Source organism: Pangasianodon hypophthalmus, chromosome 6, assembly GCF_027358585.1.
Source record: "Pangasianodon hypophthalmus isolate fPanHyp1 chromosome 6, fPanHyp1.pri, whole genome shotgun sequence".
NCBI lineage: Eukaryota > Metazoa > Chordata > Actinopteri > Siluriformes > Pangasiidae > Pangasianodon > Pangasianodon hypophthalmus.
The window spans coordinates 30,645,976-30,670,634 of NC_069715.1; the positions used below are offsets into that span (position 1 = coordinate 30,645,976).

Consider the following 24,659-nt stretch of genomic DNA (forward strand, 5'->3'; position numbering starts at 1 on the left):
TCTCCATTCTGGTAAAGCGCACACACACACACACACACACACACACACACACACACACACACACAGGTGTTCAGACTGTAATAGGTAACAACATCCGTCCGTAACCTTAAACAATTATGTTGCATGAAGTTTTTTGTGTTGCATTAAATGTGTTGTGCTGCATAAATTGTTTTTGTGTTACCATGTGTTGTGTGACATTTCATGATATTTGTTGTGTTACCTTAACCAATTATTTTGCATGAATTGTTTTGTGTTGCATTATATGTGTTGTGTTGCATAAATCTTTTTTTGTGTTACATTACAATATTACAATGTGTTGTGTCGCATTTCTTGAAATTTGTTGTGTTGCATTAAATTTGTTGTGTAACCTGAAACAATTATGCTGCATGAAGTTTTCCGTATTGCATTAAATGTGTTGTGTTACATTAAAAATTGTTGTGTTGCAATAAATGTGTTGTGCTGCATGATTTTTTTGTGTTACAATAAAAAAAATTCATTGTGTTGCATTAAACTTGATCCAACCACGGTGCTGTAAATTTTTTTTTGTTACATTACAGAAGTTTGTTCAGAATCTGTCAGTGGCCATATGTTGTGTGTGTGTGTGTGTTTGTGTGTGTGTGTGTTTGTGTGTGTGTGTGTGTGTGGTACCAGGCAGGTGCATCTCTGGCACTTGTCTTTAGGATCAGAAAAGTTTTCTCCGTTCACACAAACTCGCCCGTGAAAGTTGCAGCGGTTACACTCTGCACATCCACAACCGTCCACCACGGGGTGAGGACACGACACACTGGGGCAGGACCTAGAGGTACATCTCACCTCACCTCTCTGTCCCACACACACACACACACACACACACACACACACACACACACACGCATACAGTGCATATTAAACACCTGAAGTGTTCACTGAATACATGAGATTTCAGTGCATGTATTTATAAATGTGTGTGTATCTGTGTGTAGGAGTGTGTGTATTTATGTGTTTGTGTGTGTGTGTGTAGGAGTGTGTGTGTGTGTGTGTTCATGCACTTACAGAACATGTACACTCCTCACATTGTGCATTAGGTGATGGAAAAACATTTCCATCTTCATAAACTCGTCCGTGGAAGGAACAACCTACACACACACACACACAAACACACACACACACTCGTCTCATGTACAGCATTCATGCTTCATGATTTTTGTCTTTTTTTAATAAGCTGTTTTAATAAACTTTATTTGAAAAAAATACATTTTTTAAATAAAAATGTAATGTAAAACCAGTAAAATAATCTGTTTCTTATAATAAATTGATTTATATGTTTTATCAATTTCCAGAAATGACTAAAGGGATCTCACATCTTTACACGTTTACACTCATTACACACTTCAGAAATCATGAATAAACGTGAATACTTTCTTGAAAAATATCCATAAATGTGTGGACGAGAAAATCAGAATCGGATCTTATTTCATTAAACGAATCATTAAATGAATCATTAAACGAATCATTAAACGAATCTTTAATTGAATCATTAAACAAATCATTAAAAGAATTGATTCTGTGTTTAGACTCAAATATTCCAGTGTATAAAAACATTAAACTGTCTTTTAATCTCAGGACTATATGTACATGTATGAGCATCCTTTACTGAATATGAGTGTCTGTGTGTGTGTGTGTGTGTGTGTGTGTTACACACCTTCACAAACAGGACAACCACAGGATCCAGTGACAGGATTAGGACACGGAGCAGCAGGACACGTTCTCCTCTCACACTGCACCGAGCCGCTCTGTTAAACACACACTGCTATAATCTGTTCTTAATGTACTACACACACACACACACACACACACACACACACACACTTACCCTGCACGTGCACTCTGAACATGGATTTGTTCTGTCTGGTAGTGATTGTCCGTTCAACAGAACCGCACCACTATAGGAACAAGCTTAGAGGAAGAACATCACGTGTGTTAATGATCGCGATATAATCAGTTTAAATGTTCTCAGTCGTGTTTGTTTCTTGTTTATGTGCTGTTCTGTGTCTTGTCTGTAAAGTTTTACTCATTATATCATCTTTTTTTTACTTCAACACTTCAGCAAAGCGCACTTCTTGTGCGACTGCCGTTAATCAGCTCAGCTGGTGGAAGATGATTTTCTCACATCAGCACTAAATTTTCACAACTGGAATGTTTTATAGCTCTACAGGATTTCAATCCTGATTAAATACGTACTATTCTCACTTCTTGGATCTTTTATGTTGTTTAAATATTTCTTAATTTCTTAGTTTGGGTTTTTGGCAACAGTTTAATTTAAGGTCTGATAATAAATCAATTAAAAATATGACTGAGTGATTAATTAATAATCAAATAATGAATAAATAATGTAGTAGGTTTAAAATACATTTTATATAATATCATGTTAAAAACCTTATGATAAAGGATTAATTTAACTGATAATATTTATTATTAATAATAAAAAGCTCTGAAATATCTTAAAAGTGCTCTAATACTGAATTAGTTACGTTCTTTAACAAATGTTTCTCTGTAACATTAAACCTTTTTTTTTTTTTTTTGGAAAATGAACGTTTGGAAATTACATGATATCAAATAAACACCTAAGACAATATATTTCTCTCTATACTGTATAGTACATATAATTAACAGTGTAGACAACAGTGACACTAGGGGGCGCTGTAGCTGCAGACATTTATATAAAATTACCATATTATTCGTCTTATTTAAATGTCCTTAAAATAAGAAAAACATTTTGATAGTTGAATTACCAGATTAAAATACTGTATGTTTTTGTGGAAACATTTTAAAAATCTGTTTTTACTGACTTTTTTCTGAAAAACAAACCAGCCAATCACAGCAAGCCAGGAGTCAGAAAAAAAAAAGGAAGAAAGATTGTGATTGGTTAAATACAGAACACAGATAAGAGGCAGGAGTTACGACGCCTCCAGTTCAATAAACAGCACGATTCTGCTTTAGTGCTGTTCCTAATTAAAATAAATAAATAAAAGAAAGCATATGTGAGTACACAGATTTAAGGATTTAAGGAATGGATCAGAACCGTCACTGGGTCTGGAGAACAGAATCGTCTTAAACCCGTGAGCCGAGCGTCTCACCGTCACACACGGGACAGCAGTGTCCAGGAGAGGGCCCCGGGTGAGAGCAGCCCGGGTTGTAGCAGGGTTTCTGCCTGCAGGTCACATCACCATTTATACACGTGCAGTGATTACAGCGATCTGAGGGGTCCAAGAACTCCTGTCCACTTAAATAATCTGCACCAGCATAATGACAGCCTGGAGGAGACACACACACAGACACACACACACACACACACACACACACATTCAAATTTAGTTGATACATATTACAGATTTCTTCTCTGAATAAGAATGTTTAACTCTTTTATACAAATTTTTTTTTAAATCTAAAAATAAATAAATAAATAAATAAATAGAAAAGCAATAATAAATACAAATTTTACAATTTTAAATCTATTTTTTACGCCTGACTGTTTTCAAAATTTAAAACAAAAATGAAAAATAAGAAAAGTCCCTCTTCTGCTCCATCTGAACATTTTCAAGCAGCAGAAAGTTTTATTATGATGTGATTTTATAATCAAATAGGTTTAATCTCAATTATTTTCTTATGACAATTTCCCCCGATTTTTTTTTATGACAGTGAACGCAAGGCAGAGCTCTTCAGGCTGGAATAATCCTCCATAAACATTCACAACGGCTTATTCCAACTGTTTCAGCTTGACATTAAAATAAACTAAAAAGCAGTCTTCTACACATGACGTATGTTGAGTTAAGCCTTTACAAATGCTAATGTCAGTTGTCATGAACAGCTTATTACGGGTGTTATGTAGCCCTGTGATCACCACCCATTGTTTTTAATATAAGGTGTTACTGTAATTTATAGCCTAAATCATAAATCTCCAAAGAATTATAAATAGTATTAGATTCACTTTTTAAAAATACAACAAAAAACAGAAAAAATGAGAAATTGAGAAGTTGACTCCTGTTTAAAGATTTCCGTCAGATCCTCAGAGCTTTCTTTCACACTGCTGTTTATTTGGCATCTTTTCCTTATGTAGAGTTCAACAATAACTGTGTAGCGGATAAAACACAGATTAATTCACACGGTCTTTCATCTGCCACGTGTTTGAAGCAGGACACACACTCTGAGTGTGAACCGTACCGTTGCAGCTCTGACAGCACTCTGTCTGTACAGGAAATGGACATGTGGTCTGGGGACAGTGTCTCCTCTCACAGGTCACCGTGCCTTCACGACACACACACGTCCCACAGCGATCCGACGCGTCCGCAAATCTCTCTCCGTTAGCACGTTCCACACCGTTATACAGACATCCTGTACACACACACACACACACACACACACACACACACACGCACACAGTGCTGTACAGTAACTATAACTAGTACAGCAACTATAACTGTAACTGTAACTATAAATAGAACACTAACTATAACTGCAACTATAACAGTAACTATAACTGTTACTATAACTAGAACATAACCATAACTATAACTATAACAGTAACTATAACTGTTACTATAACTAGAACATAACCATAACTATAACTATAACAGTAACTATAACTGTTACTATAACTAGAATATAACTATAACTATAACTGTAACTATAAATAGAACAGTAACTATAACTGTAATTTTAACTAGAACATAACTATAACTATAACTGTAACTATAACTGTAACTATAACTAGAACATAACTATAACTGTAACTAAGTATAATTATAACTGTAGCTATAACGGTAACAGTAACAGGAACTATAACAGTAATTATAAACGATAAATTATACAGCGACTGTAACTACAACTGCGATTAACTCTAACTATAACTACTACTGTAACTACAACATTAACTATAACTGTAACTAACAACAACTGTAACTGCTGTATAACTACAAATGGGGCGGAGCTAATTTCTGGGCCAGAAAATATAACAAGAATCCTAAAATTAAGAAATTAGTGAGATCCACTGCATGGCAGTAGGGTGAGTCGTTTTTTTCTAAAATCATTAGGACTAGGAACAAGTACAAATATTACAAACTGCACCTTTAAACCAGACGATAAAGGCTAAAGTGTGTGTGAGAGCAGAACGAAAACGCTGAGATTTTACAGATTTTCAGGCTGAAGTTCGTACCATCACACGTGCGACAGCATTCCTGTTGAACAGGGTGGGCGCAGGGGGCGGAGGGGCAGGGCTTACGGTGACAGCTCATCGTCCCGTTGGTGCACGAGCAGAGCTGGCAGCTGTCTGTGGGATGGTAGAAGCGCTGTGCGTGTCTGTATGATTGTTCTCCATAAACACAGTCAGCAGGGGGCGCTGTGACACACAAACACATACAATAATTACAATTAAAGATCAGGACTTACTGATGAGATACAAATACGGGCTGTTTTTCACAATAATGACACGAACATGAAAAACTGGAGTGTTATTTATTCCCTAAAGCTGTGTATTCGCAGAAAAGGGGCGGGGCTAAAATGAAAATATTGTCAGGAGGCATAGTTAGTGATGCTGCTGTGATATCCAATCAAATCTCTTCTCTTCTCAATCCGTTTAAAACCTGATTCACTCAGCAGATTTCTGTCTCTCGTGTGCAAGTCCGGGTCGTGATTGGTCAGGAGGTGTTGATTACTTTTCTATAACTGCAGCTCTGACGGGTTTAACAAATCACAGGTTTATTTATAATTAATGTGTTTGTTCTAATACGTTACGGTTTCTATAGCAACAGCTCATTCACAGGGACGTGTACAGCGGACGCGGCGCTGATGATAAATGACGTAAAGTAACGTGTGTGATCGTCAACGTGGTGAAGTTTTCTGTAAGGACATGGTCATTTAATATTTATAGAAGGAGTCTCCAATGTCAGAGCTTGGTATGACGTGTGTGTGTGTGTGTGTGTGTGTGCGTGTGTGCGTGTGTGTGTGTGTGTATTGACCTGGACATTGAGGACAGCACTGTCTTTGGGTTATTATGGGTTCACTGCACTGGACAGGAGGACATCTCCTCATCCTACACTGCACATTACCATTCTACACACACACACACACACACACACACACACACACACACACGCACCCACACACACCCACACACACACACACACACACACACAGGAGAGAGAGAAAAGACGATTAAAGCTGCTCAGCAGAAAACATTTCAGCAAAGCATGGTAATAAAATGTTGTGTTTGTGTTTTACTCACGAGACAGTGACATTCCCTGCACGAGTCGGCCGGATGAGGAAACGTCATTCCGTTCGGATAATCTTTACCCGCGTAGCTACACCCTGGAGAGAAGAAAACAGCACCCTGAAGTTGATTATTTTCCTCTAACAGCATGCCCCCAAGTGTTTTATTCCTCTTACACCACACCAATTTACCAACATCATACATTTTATCCATTTTGCCCATGAAATGAGTTAGTTCCTGTTGTCGCTTACGTTATAGCAGCTATAAACACTCGTTCCCTCACCAGCCTCTTTATTCTCTCTCTCCAAGTTTATAAGAGAAAAAAAAACAATGCAGCTTGTTACGCATGTTACTGAGAAACTGCAAAGAAGCGTAAACTCCTCTGTCCTGAAGACGTCGGAAAACTTAAAGTTCCAGCTTTACCTCTGACTGTTACAAAGCGCTGACACTGGAGACTCCTTCCATACATGTTAAATATAAACGTCCCTGTGAATGAGCTGTTACTATAGAAACCATAACGTATTAGAACGAGCGCATTAATATAAACCTGCGCTACTGACAGAGCTGCTGTTATAGAAAATTCTCTATAGTTCTCTACGGTTCTCTAGAGTTTACTGTAGTTCTCTATAGTTCTCTATGGTTCTCTATCATTCTCTACAGTTCTCTAGAGTTTACTGTAGTTCTCTATAGTTCTCTATGGGTCTCTATAGTTCTCTATGGTTCTCTGTAGTTCACTGTAGTTCTCTATGGTTCTCTACAGTTCTCTATAGTTCTCTATGCTTCTGTACACTTCTCTACAGTTCTCTGTGGTTCTCTATAGTTCTCTGTGGTTCTCTACGGTTCTCTAGTGCAGCTGATTTAACTCTGACTACTCTTTTACTCGTTCGTTCAGGTCAGTTGGTTAGATAACGAGTATTCTGTTAGTCTGCGTGTTACCGTTGCAGTTGTTCTGGCAGCAGGTCCCAGTGACGGGATAGTGACAGTTGGCTCTGGGGCACTTGTTAAGACAATTCACGTCTCCCCCCCGACACACACACTCTTCACACGGGTTCTCGGGGTTCGTAAACGTCTCGCCGTCGACATACACATGGTTATGAACATCACAGGCTGGGAAGAGAACAGAGAGGAGAAGATCGAGACAATACAGGAGCAAAATCAGAGAAGATCAGAAGGACATGGAGCTGGAAACCTGTGTGTGTGTGTGTGTGTGTGTGTGTGTGTGTGTGATTACTTGGACACTGGGGACAGCACTCTCCAGACCCTGTGAAAGTGTTGGGGCAGGAAACTTGTGGACAGTATATCGCACTACAGACCACTGAGCCATCCTACACACACACACACACACACACACACACACACACACACACACACACACACACAGAGTACATAAAATCTTTGTAAAACAGGAGACAAAAGGTAAATCCCTTTATCGTTCTCGTCTGTGTTTATAAGGGATCACTCAATCTTTAGCCAAAAAAGTAAAAAAAGAAAAAAATTCTACAACCATAAAAATATAACAAGTCATATAAAGTATTAATATTTACTTTTTACTTTTTATTTTACAGCACAAACATGCATATATCTTGGCAAGTAAAAATATCTTGAATACAAGAAAATTCAAATAATACTTCTCTTAAGTTATTTACAATTATTAGATTATTTTAAACAAATATAATACTTTTAGGTTAGATATTCTAGATTTTTTTTTACTCATTTCAAGCTTGAAATTCTTTTCTACTGGCAGATTTTTATTTCTTTTTATGATTTGTACTTTGTTGATTTTCTTATTTGCAGACAAAAGCGGTATAAACAACCGTACGTGACATATAAACAACCCACAAAAACACACAGAAAACAAAGCATTAGTCACTAAATGGTAACAACATAAAAGGTGAGTAAATACAACAGTATAAAGTAAAAAATTAAATAAATAAATAAATAAATAAATAAAATAAAAAGGCAAAGCTAAATAAAATTCACCATGACCATTATTTTGTCTCGTCGCATGTTTCTACTGATATGGATTACAGAAATTGCAGATTTTTATTTCCGATAGACGAAGACATTTTAAAGCTTGTAATTAGTAAATACGTCTAGAAATAGGTTTAATGGTCTTATACAGTATTTGTTATATGTCTTTTATAATAATAATAATCGCATAATTAGAAACATTAGATAACTTTTTCTTTATTCGAGATATCTTCACTTGCTGAGATAGTATCTGCAGTGTATATAAAACAGACAAAGTTAATTAATTATTTTTAAAAATATAGCACTTAGTTTTTGATTCTCAAATGTTCCTTTTTGTGCATCACTAATGTTAATTTTATTAACACACCGATTTAATGTTTACTGTTTTGTTATTTTTGTGCAACACTGGTGAAGAATTTCAGTCAAAGCTGTTTACTTATATACAAAAAATTATTCTGTTCTTCTGCTGTGAAGCTTTAAACAGGAAGCAACGTAATAAAACGTTCAACCAATCACGAAAGTCAGTGTGTGTCTCAAACAAACGAAAAACGCGTTTGTCTCTAAATTCCACGTGGAAATGTTACCTGACAGGTGCAGCTGTTACACGGTTCGTCTTGGTCGAGGAACCTTTGTCCGTTTTCATAAATGCGCTGCTTGTAGAGACAGTGATTACAGGATGGACAACATTCTCCTGAAAAAGACCAGAAAAGAACATTAAACATTAGACTGCAGTAACAAAGTAAACTTAAAAAACTAAAAAAAAAAATGTAAGTAAAAAGTAAAGAAACAAAGTGAATTAATAAGTAAAATTAAAAAAAGTTTAAAAGAATAATAATAAAAAAAAGTTTAAAAAATTGAAGTAACAAAGTAAAGTTAAAAAACTAAAAAAAATTGAAGTAACAAACGAAAGTAAAAAGTAAAATAAAAAAAAGTTTTATAAAAACTGAAGTTACAAAGTAAAAAAAAGTTTAAAAAATATTGAAGTAACAATGTAACAACGTAAAATAAAAAGTACAGTTAAAAAAAAGTTAAAAAATTAAAAAATTAAGTAACAAAGTAAAGTAACAAGGTGAAATAAAAACGGTGAAAAAAACTGAAGCAACAAACTAGAGTAACCAAGTGAAATAACAAAGTAAAGTAAAAAAAAGTGAAAAAAAAATGAAGTAACAAAGTAAAGTAAAAAGAAAAAAAAAGTTTTAAAAAATTGAAATAAAAAGTAAAGTAAAAAAATGTAAGTAACAAAGTAAAGTAAAAAGTGAAGTAAAAAGTGAAGTAGCGAGCTACGCATCAACTGATGCTTGTTAAAACATTACTAATTAAATAACACCTGCATTAAATAATTCAAGAGTTAAAATAATTCCACATTAATTAGCATAAATTAATTTACACCATGTCACTAAATGTTGATAATAAATCGAACTCGGGTCAGTGAGTGTAAATATTGGCACCCACCATTCAGCTAATGCATAATGAATAATAAATAAACACAGATTATTCATTATTTAGTTTATTTTTCAAAATAAACACAACATCAATACAAGCACAGCGCTGTTGAATACTGGATTCTGATTGGTCAGAAGGGGTTGATTATTTTTTTTATTATAGTAGTAATAAGATAAAGGAAAGTGAAAGTATTGCTATTCTCTCACCTGACTCTGTGTTGGGATGATGGCAGGACAGAGGAGGACAATCTTTCACCCAGCACCTAGCATTCCCCTCCTCGCAGGAGCACTTGGTGCAGGGTGTGTCCTCAGAGTCCCAAACTGCCCCGTGCTCATACTCTACACCCCCCGACACACACACTACACACACACACACACACACACACACACACACATACACACACACACACACACAAATACAAGACATAAGGATGACTATGAATCCTAAAACTTATCACATATACTCCAAGACAATTAATGGTAAGGATGTTAGACTGTGTGTGTGTGTGTGTGTGTGTGGGTGTGCGGGTGTGTGTGTGTGTGTGTGTGTGTGTGTGTGGTTTACCTCTGCACACAGGACAGCAGACACGGGTGTCTCTGACGGGGTTTGGACATCTGACAGGGGGACAACTCTCCTGATGGCATCTTACACTACCTCTCTTTATCACACACACACACACACACACACACGTCAGAACTGGATAGCTGCTGAAAATATTGTGTGAATACGAGGAACATCTCCATGCCTTTACCTCCATTAAATATATCCATGACTATACATGAATATGCAAATTAGCAAGCGCCCCACACAGTTTTATTACTGCTTTATACCGTAAGCAGTGCTAGCACATACTGTGGGTCTTGCATGCTAAGCTAGCTAGCTAACTTAGCTAATGCTAGCATAGATGAGGAGATGGTTGTCATGGTAATGTTGAAACATATTCTGACAGCTTTTTGGTTGTTGTTCAATAAATCAGTGAGAAAATGAAGATGTATATCGGGACTGTGTTGTGCCTAACATGAGCTAGTTTACTAGCACACACACACACACACACACACACACACACACACACACACACATACACACAAACACACAAACACACACAAACACAATACACAAAACATCCAGTACGGAACAATGAAATACTTACTAAACACTGACAGGTCACGCAGGGATTCTGTTTGGAAGTAAAACTCTGTCCATGTGAATACACCTCCGACTCATAATTACACTCTTCACACCTACACACACACACACACACACACACACACAGGATCAGTGTGGAGCAATGGCCTCACCCTCTCTTTATATTGGAAATGTGTGTAGCGTGTGTCAGTCACCTTGGACAGCAGTCTCCGGCTCTCCTGATTGGATGAGAGCAGCTTGGGTTGGGGCAGGGGAGGGGCTCACAGTTAATATTTCCATTCTGAGACACACAAAGTTATACATTACGTTATAGCAGCTATAAACAGTCTTTCCCTCACCAGCCTCTCTTTTATACGTGACTATAACAGTAACAGTTGTGACTGTGCTAATTACTGAGTTGTGTGTGTGTGTGAGTGTTTGTTAATTATTAAATTATGTACATTAGTGCTGCTGATCTCGACTCACCTCACACACACACTGACTACATCGATCTCTACTCGTAACTGTGGCCCCGTTTTGGAACTGCTGTCCGTTCTGGGCACAACCTATAAACTCACACAGCCAAGAAAGGCATGAAGCATTAAAAACGTTATAATCGAATTATAATATTATAATTAAAAACATTATAATCAGACAAGATGATCAAATCTATTTATAACATCAAACCCCTCAGCAGCAGTGCATCAACTACTGAACACTATTTGGATTTTTTAAAAAATGCTAATATCATTACTGTCAGCTTTTATTAGTTTTGCTGTTTTTGTTGTTTTTTTTACTTTTTTAGTGAAATTAACTGATTTTTCCTCACATTGAAAATTCTCACATATTTAATTATTATCTCGGGAATGTTTTAGTTATCTCAAAACGTTCGGAATTATAAGTCACTATTTCAACATAAGTCAAAATTTCGACAAATGTTTTAAGATATTAAGTCAGAATTTTGAGATAAGTAAAAAAAAATAGATAAGTGAGAATTCTGAGATAATAATTAAAAATTGAAATAATAAATAAAAATCTTGGCCATTCTGCTGCTGGCAAAAATAATAATTTTTTTAAAGGAAGAATCTAATATGTGTTAGCACAGTTTAAGCTTAGTTCCCATCAGCAGAACACACACACACACACACACACCCAAACACCCACACACACACACACACACACACACACACACACTGAACCCTGACTCTCTGACTCACTATTACAGGAAGGACAGCAGTTTCCTGGAGAAGGTGCCGGGTCCCTACACTGGGTGTTACACTTCTCTGTGGAACACTCAACACGTCCCTCCTGAAAGCGTAATAAACAGTTCATATAACAGTCATATGTAAAGGAGAAGGCACACATGCTTCATAAGGCCTTCATTAAGAGTAACTGTGCATGTTTTACCGTTTTTTTCCCCTCACAGTGTGACACAAATCCGTCAACCGCCATTCTGTCATATTTCCATTTCTGAGTGAGTCATGCTGTAACCGGTCGGTGTATGTTGCATTCAAATTTATGCAAATGAGGTGTTTACGCAAAACAGTTCTCGGATTTAAAATAATAAATATTGCAAACAGTTCATGATGAAATGTACTTTAGCGACATTTTTTCATCTTTGGATTCATGACATTTCTTTTCCAGACTTTGTGTAGTGAAACAGGTAAAAAAAATTAAAAATTAGTCAATATTTTATTGTTTTAAATTTTAGTGCGTGATTAAAAAAAAAAAAAATAAATAAAAAGCTGTTTCCTTGTTTTCCCATTTTCATTTAGAAAGGAAAAATGAAGAAAACAGACTATAATTAAATACAGACGTGGACAAATTTGTTGGTACCCTTCCACGAAAAAAAAAAGAACCCACAATGTTCTCTGAAATAACTCGAAACTGAAAAAAGTAATTGGCGTCCATCATTGTTTATTCCATATTTAATAAAAATCAGACTTTGCTTTTGATTTTTGATCCAACAGAATATTTTAATAAAACAAATGAAAATGGCATGGACAAAAATGATGGGACCCTTAACCTAATATTTTGGTGCACAACCTTTAGAGTGTCTGTAGCTCTCAGTGAGACTTCTGCACCTGTCCACAGGTAGTTTCTCCCACTCTTCCTGAGCAAACTGCTCCAGCTGTCTCAGGTTTGAAGTGTGTCTTCTCCAGACTTCATGTTTCAGCTCCACAGATTCCACAGATGTTTGATAAACAGCTTAAACAGCTAACACAGGAAGCATTACCTGTGTTTTTTGTAATTCATTTCTGTAATTCATCCTCCATCTCTAATTACTGCATATATAATACATACGCATATCTCTTTATTTATACAGCTGTATATAGAGTAAATAATGCATAAATCTGTACATAAATCTTCTGTTCCAGATTCATACACATTCTTATTTTTTATTTTTTATTGTTAAGTCTTACTATTTAAATGTTTTCTGTTCTCATGTAAGATATGTATGTATGTATGCATGTATGTACCAAGAGCACCTTAAAAAAACACAATAAATTGCTTGTGTGTCTGCGCACACGCTTGGTGAATAAAGCTAATTCTGATTCTGATTGTGATAAGATTCAGATCAGGACTCACAGAGGGCCACTTCAGAATAGTCCATTATTTTGTTCTTAGCCATTCTTGGATGCCAGACGCAGTAAAGTAGACGCACAACACAACCGAGTCTCCTCCGTGTTTCAGTGTAGGTACGGTGTTCTTTTCTTTGAAAGCTTCGCTTTCCGTCTGTGAACATAGAGCTGTTGTGACTTGCCAAAAAGCTCCAGTTTGTCTCATCTAAACAAAGAACCTTCTCCCAGAAGCACTGTGGCTTGTCAAAATAAAATTCCCGTCTGGCTTTTTTTTTTTTTTATGTTTTTCTTTCAGCAGTAGAGTCCTCCGGGGTCTTCATCCATTGAGCCCATTGTTGCTTAAAAAGTGACAGATGGTGCGATCAGACTCCGATGTACCGTGACCTTGGAGTTCAGCTTGTATCTTTTTTCCTTGGCTCTTTGTCTATCTTTTGCACTATCCTTCTGTTTAATCTGCGGATGATTTTCCTCTCGCGGTCACGTCCGGGGAGGTTGGCTAGAGTCCCACTGACCTTAAACTTCTTAATAATATTTGTAACTGTAGTCACAAGAACATCAAGCTGCTTGGAGATGGTCTTATAGCCTACACCTTTAACTAGCTTGTCTATCATTTTCTTTCTGATCTCCTCAGACAACAGTCTCCTTTGCTTTCTCTGGTCCGTGTTCAATGTGGTGCACACGATGACACCCAACAGCAGAGTGAATACTTTTCTCCACTTAAACAGGCTGAATGACTGATTACAAGACTGAAGGCATGTGTGATACTAATTAAAGAAAATCGTGAGCTTAAAATATGACTATAATCTGAATATTTATAATCTGTTCTAGGGGTACCAACAAATCAGTCCAGGCCATTTTAGAGTATCTTTGTAGAATAAGCAATAATTTATCTCTTTTCACACTTTCTTTGCTTTACTCTATGACTTAGCAAAGGCATGCAGGTACACACGAGACAACTGCTTTTAATTTCATCACTTTTCAGGAGGAATGAAGCATCGTTTCAATGCGCTGTAAGGGTACCAACAAATTTGTCCATGTCTGTATGTGAATTTGGTTTCCTGTCTTGCAGCGTACCATGAGAACCGAACAGTGACATGTAGGCGGAGCTTGATATAGAGCAGGCCATTGATTGGTCAAATACAATCATCAAAGGGCTTTCAAGAAAGCACAGGCCTTATCATTGGGAGATCACAAGTTTGAATCCTGACGACATCATAGCTGTCAATCAGAGCGACACTAACCAATCAGAAGAGGTCATTTAGCATTCATCTGTGACGCAGCATGAGCAGCAGTTAGAAAAGATGCGGTGGAGTCACAATTCTAGATGCAAGAGGGGATAAATCATCAAAAGACTTGTGGGAGCTGATCTGATGAGAACGGAACTTTTTGACCTTGACACAACAATGGACAGAAACCTAACGGAGATCAGCATACACACTGTGAAGCATGGTGGTGGTAGCATCGTGTTAAGCATTCTCTACGTCCTCTTGTTTGTTTCTTTGACTAATCCCCCCCTTTACCTGGTCACTGACTTTTGGTGGATGGTCACAGGTGTGCTATGTTCTTTCCATTTTTTAAATAATGTCACTCAGTGTTTGGGATAATTTATTTATAACCTAACCCTTAGTGATACTTTTCCAGAACTTTGTCCCAGACTTGTTGGTTCTTCCAAGAACAGGTTGACAGAATTATGTCACTTCTGATTTTAATGGGTAACACCAGAACTAATTTAGGGGAGTGAATACTTATTCATTCACAACCTTTACAGTTTTTTATGTGTAAATAATTTCACAATCTATGAGGATTTTTCCCTCCATTACATCACTATGAGTTATAGGGGGGTGTGAATACTTATGCACGGCGCTTTACGTGGAACTACATGCATCCAGCACCTGCGTGAATGAACTTACTGAGCATGTGCAGACACTGCAGGGGTTTCGTGGATCCCTCCATTTTGAGCCGTGCTCATGCCGCACATCGTAATGGCCACAACCTGTAGATGACAGAGACATTACATAAACACTAACACGACTAATACAACACACACACACACACACACACACACTTACTTCGACACCTGGGACAACACTCTCCACTGACAGTTTCCACCAAACCGCAGTCAGGCGTAGGGCAGGGTACATTGCTACACGCTACCTTCCCATTCTTCACAAAAAACACACATTATTACACACACACACGCACACACACAAAGTATGCAAGTGCACACTCTATTAGCTCTTAAGTGCTGTATATGTTAAAAAAAAAAAAAAAACATTAGTGACTGTTATTATTCTTTCATGTCCCTAACAAACAATCCATCCAAATGATTTGTGGAATTTTTAGTAGCATGGATTATTTTTATTATTCATCAACATCTACTACGTTCATTCCAGTGACAGAAAATACTTGAATAAATCTACTTTCTTCCTCTACTTAAGTACTTACTAATTTTGGACGATCACGTATCAAGTAAGTTTTCAAAAAAAATAACTTATTTTTACTCCTTACATTTTGATTTTGACCTTCAACATATTCATTGAACATCTCAAATAGCAGGAGTTTTTATTTATAACTTCCTCTTGTCCAGCTGCTAGACCAATCAGTTGTTTAAACTTTTTTAAAATTTGTTTTTAATATTAAAAATTATTATCATTATTATTATTATTAAACATTGCTAACCAGCAAGCCAAATACTCAATTTGTCTGAGTTGATATAATGTTTAATAAATAATTAATTCTATAATTATTTAAAAAATATTTACTTTCATTCATCAATAGTAGAGTATGAAAACATTAGAGTCATTAAACAGACACTCACGGAGCAGACGCAGCTGAGACACGGATTAGTTCTGGGTACAAACACTTCTTCTTGATCATACACACCTCCGTTATACACACATCCTGCAGAGACACACCACGACATTGCTAACACACACCGCACCACGACTCATATATCGCTTATCATCATGGCTCTTCATTAAAGTTCAAATCTGATGGTCAAACGAGCGTTTCTGCTTTCCTTCGTTTGATCTTTGCTTTATCTGTGTGATCTGTATCACTCACGTCTGGTCAGAGTGCGAGCGTAAGATCTTAACAACCTGAAAAAAAAGGCTTGATTTGCAGTGATTTGAATAAATCTAACACTTCATCATTACTGTACATTCGGCTGTAATAACTGCACCATGCTAGAGAGAACACACACACACACACACACACACACAAATCCTTTCAGTGAATAAAAATAACAACCCATCATTTATTAAATATCCTTTAAATATCACTGCAAAAGACAATTCTTTCTGACAACTCTTTCAAACGATTCTTTCATATGATTTTTTTCAAACGATTCTTTCATATGATTTTTTTTCAAACGATTCTTTCATACAATTTTTTTTCAAACGATTTTTTCAAACGATTCTTTCATACAATTTTTTCAAACTATTCTTTCATATGATTCTTTCAGACAATTCTTTCATACGATTGTTTTTCCAGATGATTCTTTCAGACATTTCATTTAGACAATTCTTTCAAACGATTCTTTCAAACAATTCTTTCAGACAATTCATTCAAACATTTTTTCAGAGTTTGTGTATTGTGCGTTCCATTGAACATATTATATCTGATATGAAGATGTTTAATGGAGGTTCGACTGTTTCTCACTGTTTGAAGTGTCACACTGGACTGTCCCAGAGGAGCAGGAACACTCGGAGTGGTTCTCAGTCCTCCAGCGAGATCCCTCCTCCATCTTACGGTTCTGCCAGACACAGGTTTTCTTCACACACTCACAGGACTCCAAATACAGCACCCGAGTCTGCAGGCGCTCATTCTACAACACACACACACACACACACACACACAAAAAGCTAAGTCCAGCCTATCATCGTAGAACAAAATGTTTCATCTCTCACCCTAAAGAGTTCCTTTAGGGGAACACTTCCAGACTCTTCTACCAGAATGCTGCAGAAAGCTAGAGCCTTGAGAGAGAAAACAGATCCACTAAAGTTCTTCGCTTGTCTCTCTGGGGGAACCCATAAAGAGTGTTTCTAGAGTATTTCAGAAAGAATGTCAAGTAGAAACCTTTTTTAGAAGCTAAGAACCCTTAACTATCAAAACAATAAAGCCCTTAAAGAACCTCTGAAGAACTTTTTTTCTTCTCCCTTCTGCATATTAAAATAGAAAATTATAAATCTATCCAGATAATTCCTGGATTTTTTTTCCAGATGGAACCGTAGGAGCTTCTAGACCACCCTGTGGTGCTGGAGTGAGATCTCATCCTGATAGTCTACACTCTTTGAGCCGTTAACAACCCAGGGGAACCCTTAAGGAACATGCCAAGCCTCATTTTATCTTCATCACTGTTTAAGTGGCAACAGGAACTAACTTGTTTTGTGAGCATTAAATATAACTATAAATGGATAAAAAGTAAAACACGTAGGAGTCGTATATCTAACCTATCTAACCTGTTCTTTCAGCATGCTCAGCATGGTGTTGATGTTGTGCAGAGTCTCCTCCAGGCTTCTGGCTCGCTGTCTCTGTTCGCTGGGAGCCACTTCCCTGTGTGGAGTCGCCGGGGGACCGAGCACCGAGCCGACCGTGCGCTCCGGCTCGTCCTGTAGCTCCTGCTCCAAATCCACAGTGCTGTAGGGGGTGGGGGTAATGGGGACGGAGTCTGAAACACACACACACACACACACACACATATATATATATATATATATATATATATATATATATATATATATATATATATATACTGCAAGTGTTTGAGGAAAAAACCAAATAATTTAATTATTACACCAAAAAAAATCAAAAGAGTGTTTTTATAAGAGCGCTGATAAAAAACGAGATGATAAAATGTATAATATTATTTAAATATTATTTAACACAGTAGCATGTTGTTTGAGTGTGAGCTCGGAGATCCTTTTTTTATTATATCTAATGCATTCAAAATGTTTGTCATATTTATGTGTATGTTTTACAAACCGCTTGAGTTTATACTTAAGTTTTATTGCAAGCAAATATAAAAAATCTAAATATCTAAATAAATTCAACCGCAGACTTTCTGGCGTGCGTCGTACGGAAGAAAGATACCACTTGTTCTTTTCGATCTGATACCAAGACTTAAATTTTAAGACTTAAAGAATTAAATTTTAGTAAATAATAAATCATTTGAAATCGTCCTCACTTTAGGTAAGTAAGTATATAATTATTTATTTAATTAATTATAATATAAAATTAAATTTAATTAAATTAATAAAATATCTGCATACAGCATTTTATGTTTTTTATGTTGTCCTCTATTATGGAACTTTATTTTCAAACTACTGTAATTATTCAAAGTTGACAAGTGGACTGTTTAAATGTGTGTGTGTGTGTGTGTGTTTCACTGCCTCTCAGGACAGAACATAAATCTCTGAGAGTGAAACATCAACCAAACCCCGAACTCTTAACGTTCTCCAAAACTCCTGACACAAACCCAGAAACTTCCCCCAAAGCACAGTAAAACTTTCTCCAGCTCCATCATAAACCTCGCTGATGATCTCGTCTCGCGAGTGGAGACACGCGCATGCGCCATGGAGGTTAATCTCCGTCTGAGGACCTTTAAGAAGATCATCAGCAGGAAGCTATTTTACCGGTAACGCTGCTGCAGAGCCACGGACGTCTCTCATAGGGTTTAGTGGAGATCTGTGCAATCTGCAGGTAACCCTGTAAACACACACACACACACACATTCACAGAGTCACTACCTCAAAACTGATTTGGAGGCGGAGCTCCGGCTGAATGATGTCACTAAATAAGTTCAGAGGTTTGAATCAATTATGTCTGATACGCAGATTATTAAAGGTACCTGAAAACTTTACCCTAGAGCATCTAGCTAACGTAGCTAATGTTAGTGGTGAAGAGATGTTGGTTGTCATGGTAACACAATCAGTGAGAAAGTAGGATGTGAAAAATACTGAAAAAAATACTAGCTACGTTAGCTAATGTTTCATATTAAAAAAGATATTTGGAATGGCAGGAGGGCATTTCCTAATTTGCATATTCATATATATTCATAGATCTTGCCATTTTTTTAATGAGGATGAAATTGATGGTTTGAGTACTCACGCTAAACTTGCTGGCTTTCTCATCTGCTTTGCTTGCTAAGGTGACCTGTAGGTCATGGGGAGGGAGGTTAAGGGTCAAAGGTCGTCCCTGGTGTGCAAACTTCAGCACCGTGGCTCCTTTACACTCTTGTTCCAGCCACACCCACCCAGGATTCACGCCCAGCACCATCCTCGCCCACCTCCCGCCTGAGAACGGGTTTCCCCCGGGGATTCTGAGCACCGTGAGTTTTGTGCTGGGTTCCGTGCGAATCTCCAGCTGGAGAAAATCCTCCTGCGTGTTGGAGATGATGCGTAGCAGCGGCGTGTTCCCCGGAGCGCTCAGAGACAGCAGAGTCACCGCCGAACCTCCAAACTGCTGACCAACCAGATACAAGCTCAGCGAGCCGCGCCACGCCCTCACAAAGCGGCGATAGACATCCAGCGGCAGGGTCAGGTGAGGCGTGCGACTGCGAAAACGCCAGGCGGCCATGCCCGGGTCATGACCTTTGACCTTGGTGATGCCTCGATGTGAGTTTGTGATGCTCAGAATTTCCAGAATGTCGATGACTAAAGAGGAAAAAAAAAACCAAAACAAACATCAGATAAAAATCACAAAAAGGTACAAATGCATAAAACAGCTGAATGTAAAACCATAAAAACTTTATTATCTCACCGTGTTCGGGTTGGTTAGCTTTAAAGCGTGCTTCAGGAAATAAATCTCTCTCTCTCACACACACACACACACACACACATACACACAACTCTCAATGGTTGTGAATCTGATGAGAAGAGCAGAAAGTTGCTTTTATGATTTCTCATGTTCCACCACTTTATTTCTCTCCACTGATGCAGAACCTGAACCGTGTGTGTGTGTGTGTGTGTGTGTGTGTGTGTGTGTGTGTGTGTGTGTGTGTGTAGTCCTGGTCCAGCACAGCTGTTCCTGGTTCTCACACTGATTACAGAGTGAAACAGTAATGCTTCAGCTGCTCTGTCTAATAATAATAATAACGATAAGAAGAAGAAGAACCACAGAAACATTATGAATGAATGTTGTTAACAGTCATGACATGTTACTGAAGTGTGTGTGTGTGTGTGTGTGTGTGTGTGTGTGTGTGTGTGTGTGTGTGTGAAAGAGGAAGAGATCTGCTGACTGGACATGCTGAGTCATGATAAAGACTAAAGACTTGCTGTCCTTATTAACACACACACACACACACACACACACACACACAAACAATCGCAGCGTCAGTAGGAGCTGCTTCACAAGAGGCGGGGCATATACATTCTAGAGAGCATTTTATTGGAGGAACACAAGACTAGTACAGGATGAGTCATAATAATTTTCCTGGAAGTGACAAGCTATAAAATTAAAATGAGAAAATCTCCATAACCATTTTTTAAATTTTATTTCTGGATATACTGTCGTACCCATGTGCATAAGACTAACGGGAAGAAAACACTCTTTAAAAGTGAGCTTGAGAACTAAAGCCAGTTTTACTCTGCGTGACTTCAGCGCTCCTCACACACACATACGAGATCTCAGTGAACTCTGTACCAGTCTGTGTGAGAGTGTGTGTCTCCATATCAGATTATACCACGAAGATCCGCTAACGATGGACCTGTGATTAAAGAAAATTACCAGAATTATCCGGAAATCAGCTCATGAAGAAAACAGGCTCAGATAAACACAAACCTTCTGCAGAGTCAGCTTTCAGAAGGAGGTTTTTTCTGTACATTAGCATGTTTTATTTATCGGCGTCCCGTGAGTTTGTTCTCCTCCTATTGGTGGATTTTAGACGAGTGCTGTAGCAGCGCTCACACTCTGAGAGATCGAAAGTCTCTCACACTGAGAGAATGGTTTTGTCGGCTGTCTTTGGTCTCAGTGGCACAAAATCGGCCATGTTGTGTGTTCTAACGCAGTGTAAAAAAATACGGTGTACAACAGCAACATTGGGCTGAAAACACGGTTTAATTTCTGTTTATAGCTCAGTTAAAGATAAATGATAGACATCCGGAATGTGAATCATTATCAGGGCAGAAAATCTGATTTGTGCAAAAACATGTAATCAAGGAGGCTCAGATCTGATACTAATTTTATGTTTGTGCTGGTATAAAAAAAAAAAAAAGCTCAATTTCAGTCATGTTGTGTTATCAGATGCCATCGAACAGTCAGAACATTCTTATAAAACAACCATTTAAGGGTTCTTTAAGGGTTCCTTAAGGGTTCTTTAAGGGTTCTTGGGCTAATTAAAGCTCAGCTCTATGCTTCTGCAGTCAGCTCCATAAAGATTTGGATATATTTGACAGAGTTATTATAATTGTAGCTGTTTATCACAGAATACTGGAGCTGAAGTTAAATAATGAATATGAGCCATACACCGAAACCAAGTATTAAAAATGACGATTTAATTTATGAGGATGTTTGTCTTTAACACGTCCAGCAGATGGACAGCTGAAGAACCTTGGAGGGTTTGATTGACACTGTTTCTCGAAGTAAAGGTGGTCTGATGTTCAGCTCCTCGTATCTAATTACAGTGAATAAGCTGAGTCTTGTTACTGTCAGGGTCTTTAACAGATTCATCATGATTTTGATTAAAGTGTGTGTGTGTGTGTGTGTGTGTGTTTTACACAGCAAACACTCTGGTTAACGCGTTCTACAAGCGTTTAAAACTATGCGTGTGTGTGTGTGTGTGTGTGTGTGTGTGTGTGTGTGAAATGAAAACTCACCGTCGCTGTCCTGATGCAGACTGACCTGGCTGTGATGGTCAGTTTGCGACGCAGAGCAGATCCTCCACAGCGCACACACACTCAGGAGAGCAGAGAGGAACCTTCTCCCCATGAGCAGCTCCATGTTCCCTCCAGCTGCAGCTCAACCGGCGGGACAAAGAACTTTCTGACTTCTTTACAAAAATGAAAGATTCACAACCGGGAGAAAGAAATCGGTGCTCTTTGTAAGAACACTGACCCCAGTCCTGCATTTCTCACACACACACACACGCGCACACACACACTCACACACACCAGCATGACACAGAGCTGCTGTTTTCCTGTTAATGACAGGAATTCGCGCTCATGAAACAAGAAACATCTGGCGGCGGCTCAGTGATGGATGAATCGAATCCTGAAAGAGTCGGCCTTGAAGTGAATCATTAAGAATTGACTCACAAACTCAAACGAATCGATTCACTGTAAAACATGACAACTCTAGCTCTATTAAGTTACATAAATTTATTTCTTCTCTTTAACTCCAGTTGTCATGACAAGTTTTGGATATTTACCTGAACTTTATAAGTTTTCACAAATTAAACTGAAAATAATCCAGTGTCTTGACTCTGAGTTTGAGTTTCTGTGTATGTTTAACCAACTTGAAAAGTCTTATAGTGTAGACAAATTCATATTTCACACGTCATCTGATCAGGCTAATTAATGCTGGCCCCGCCCACTTCTCAGGTTCATTACTGTTATTATTGTTGCTGTTGAACTAGGCTGTGTGTGACATCTCTGCATTTGTTTTTGCTCCCTTTCCCTCCAACTGTACAAATGTTTTAGGTATTTTATGTCATTTGTACACTCTTAAAATTAAAAATTAATCTGTCCAGAAAAGGTCTGTTAGAGTGACGTCACACAAGAACCACTTTGCTATGTTTATACTTTATATTTGTTGTTATAAGATTCTTCCACATAGGCATAATGATAGCAAAAACGATCATAACAATGATGATGATGATGATGATGATGATGATGATGATGATTATTGTTGTTGTTGTTGTTGTTGTTGTTGTTGCTGTTGTTGTTGCTGTTGGTAGAAGTGTTATTGTTGTTTATTTGTTTGTTCGTTTGTTGGTTGGTTTATAACACAAACACATTCACATGTCTAATGGTAGGCCAACATTTATGGCACTAACAAAACCTGGCTCTTCGTTAGTATCAGTTAAACACAGTCTGGCAATTTTATTTGTCCTAAATATAAATTTTAAATTATTTTGCTAACAAGACACAACATGCAAGATATTAGATTTTTTTTAAAAAACTTAAAGACAAAAGAACAACAATGATTATTAATCACTAACTAGATTAATGTGCTATCAGTTTTGATTTGTTGTTTGTAAACTCTTTATCAATAATCAATAATCTATACATTTCTGTGAAGCATGCAGTATTTACATCAGTGTTCAGATCCGGAATGAATCGCAACTCGAATCACTTAAACGAGTGGTTCAAAAGAATCGACTCCTCAAGCATTGTTGAGAGGAGTGTGTGTGTGTGTCGACTCCTCAAGCATTGTTGAGAGGAGTGTGTGTGTGTGTGTGTGTGTGTGAGATTCCCCTCATTGCTACCTGTGTGACCTGTCAGTGTCTTAAATAGAGAAAAAGTAATGAAGTGTAAATGAGTGAATCAGTGCGGAATCAATTCAATTCAACTCTCTCTCTCTCTCTCTCTCTCTCTCTCTCTCCGTGTGTGGGTGTGTGTTTGGGTGTGTGTGTGTGTGTGTGTGTGTGAGGAGTAGATAGTCTCCTCCTGGTTGTCTGCTAAAACCAGGATTGGATTTCTGGATTGGATGTTTGCCAAAGCTCCAGGTCTGATCCAAAACACTGTTTTTATTATTATTATTATTATTATTATTATTATTATTATTATTATTATTATTGTTGTTGTTGTTGTTGTTGTTAATGAATAATTCCTCCTAGCTTAGGCAAAAAGACAGTTTTTATTTAAAAAAAGATAAATCATATCAGACCTTTTTCCACCCTCACTGTGAAATTAAAATGTATAAAAATTAAGTGAAAACAAACAGAAACACTTTAGAAAAAAATAAAAATGTTACATAGTTTGGGGGTGTGGCTGTGTTCAGAATGAACCAATCACATGCAATCTCGTTTTCAAAAGTAATTATCATACAGCTGTCATCAATGAAATTATTCTGATTAACCCCAAATAAAATACAGCTGTTTCTGTAGGAGTTTTTTCACATCTTCTGGGTTTCATCTGACTTATGAAGCCATGTTCTGCAAAGAGCTGACAAAGCAAGCCTGGTATCTCACTTGCAGAAAGATGTCGATCAGGAGAGGGGTATAAAAGAATTTCCAAACATTAGATGTACCGTAGAACACCATGAAGGCCATCACCAACAAGTGGAAAAAAAGGGGCACCACAGTGACGTCACCAAGAACAGAGCGTCCCTCCAAAATTTATAAAATGATAAGACAA

General features: G+C 37.5%; 1 protein-coding gene across 1 annotated transcript in view; it reads right to left on the reverse strand.

The window, feature by feature from the left end:
- The window catches only part of kcp (kielin cysteine rich BMP regulator), a 34,687-nt gene extending 12,129 nt beyond the window's left edge, over nt 1-22,558 (reverse strand). Inside the window, exons 1-27 of the mRNA XM_053235093.1 lie at nt 22,179-22,558; nt 19,474-20,018; nt 18,999-19,071; nt 17,826-18,034; nt 17,026-17,191; nt 16,184-16,266; nt 15,435-15,528; nt 15,276-15,358; nt 12,001-12,091; nt 11,270-11,349; nt 10,999-11,084; nt 10,809-10,899; nt 10,223-10,316; nt 9,865-10,017; nt 8,800-8,906; nt 7,476-7,569; nt 7,181-7,351; nt 6,260-6,342; nt 5,994-6,087; nt 5,192-5,374; nt 4,201-4,371; nt 3,117-3,293; nt 1,853-1,935; nt 1,682-1,772; nt 1,033-1,115; nt 649-822; nt 1-8 (exon numbers count right to left, since the gene is read on the reverse strand). The exon at nt 1-8 is cut by the window's left edge and continues 257 nt beyond it. Of these exons, the coding sequence (XP_053091068.1) occupies nt 1-8; nt 649-822; nt 1,033-1,115; nt 1,682-1,772; nt 1,853-1,935; nt 3,117-3,293; nt 4,201-4,371; nt 5,192-5,374; nt 5,994-6,087; nt 6,260-6,342; nt 7,181-7,351; nt 7,476-7,569; nt 8,800-8,906; nt 9,865-10,017; nt 10,223-10,316; nt 10,809-10,899; nt 10,999-11,084; nt 11,270-11,349; nt 12,001-12,091; nt 15,276-15,358; nt 15,435-15,528; nt 16,184-16,266; nt 17,026-17,191; nt 17,826-18,034; nt 18,999-19,071; nt 19,474-20,018; nt 22,179-22,302 (3,491 nt within the window). The 5' untranslated portion in view covers nt 22,303-22,558. The remainder of the gene's footprint in view (nt 9-648; nt 823-1,032; nt 1,116-1,681; nt 1,773-1,852; nt 1,936-3,116; nt 3,294-4,200; nt 4,372-5,191; nt 5,375-5,993; nt 6,088-6,259; nt 6,343-7,180; nt 7,352-7,475; nt 7,570-8,799; nt 8,907-9,864; nt 10,018-10,222; nt 10,317-10,808; nt 10,900-10,998; nt 11,085-11,269; nt 11,350-12,000; nt 12,092-15,275; nt 15,359-15,434; nt 15,529-16,183; nt 16,267-17,025; nt 17,192-17,825; nt 18,035-18,998; nt 19,072-19,473; nt 20,019-22,178) is intronic.
- Between the last annotated feature and the right edge of the window lie 2,101 nt (nt 22,559-24,659).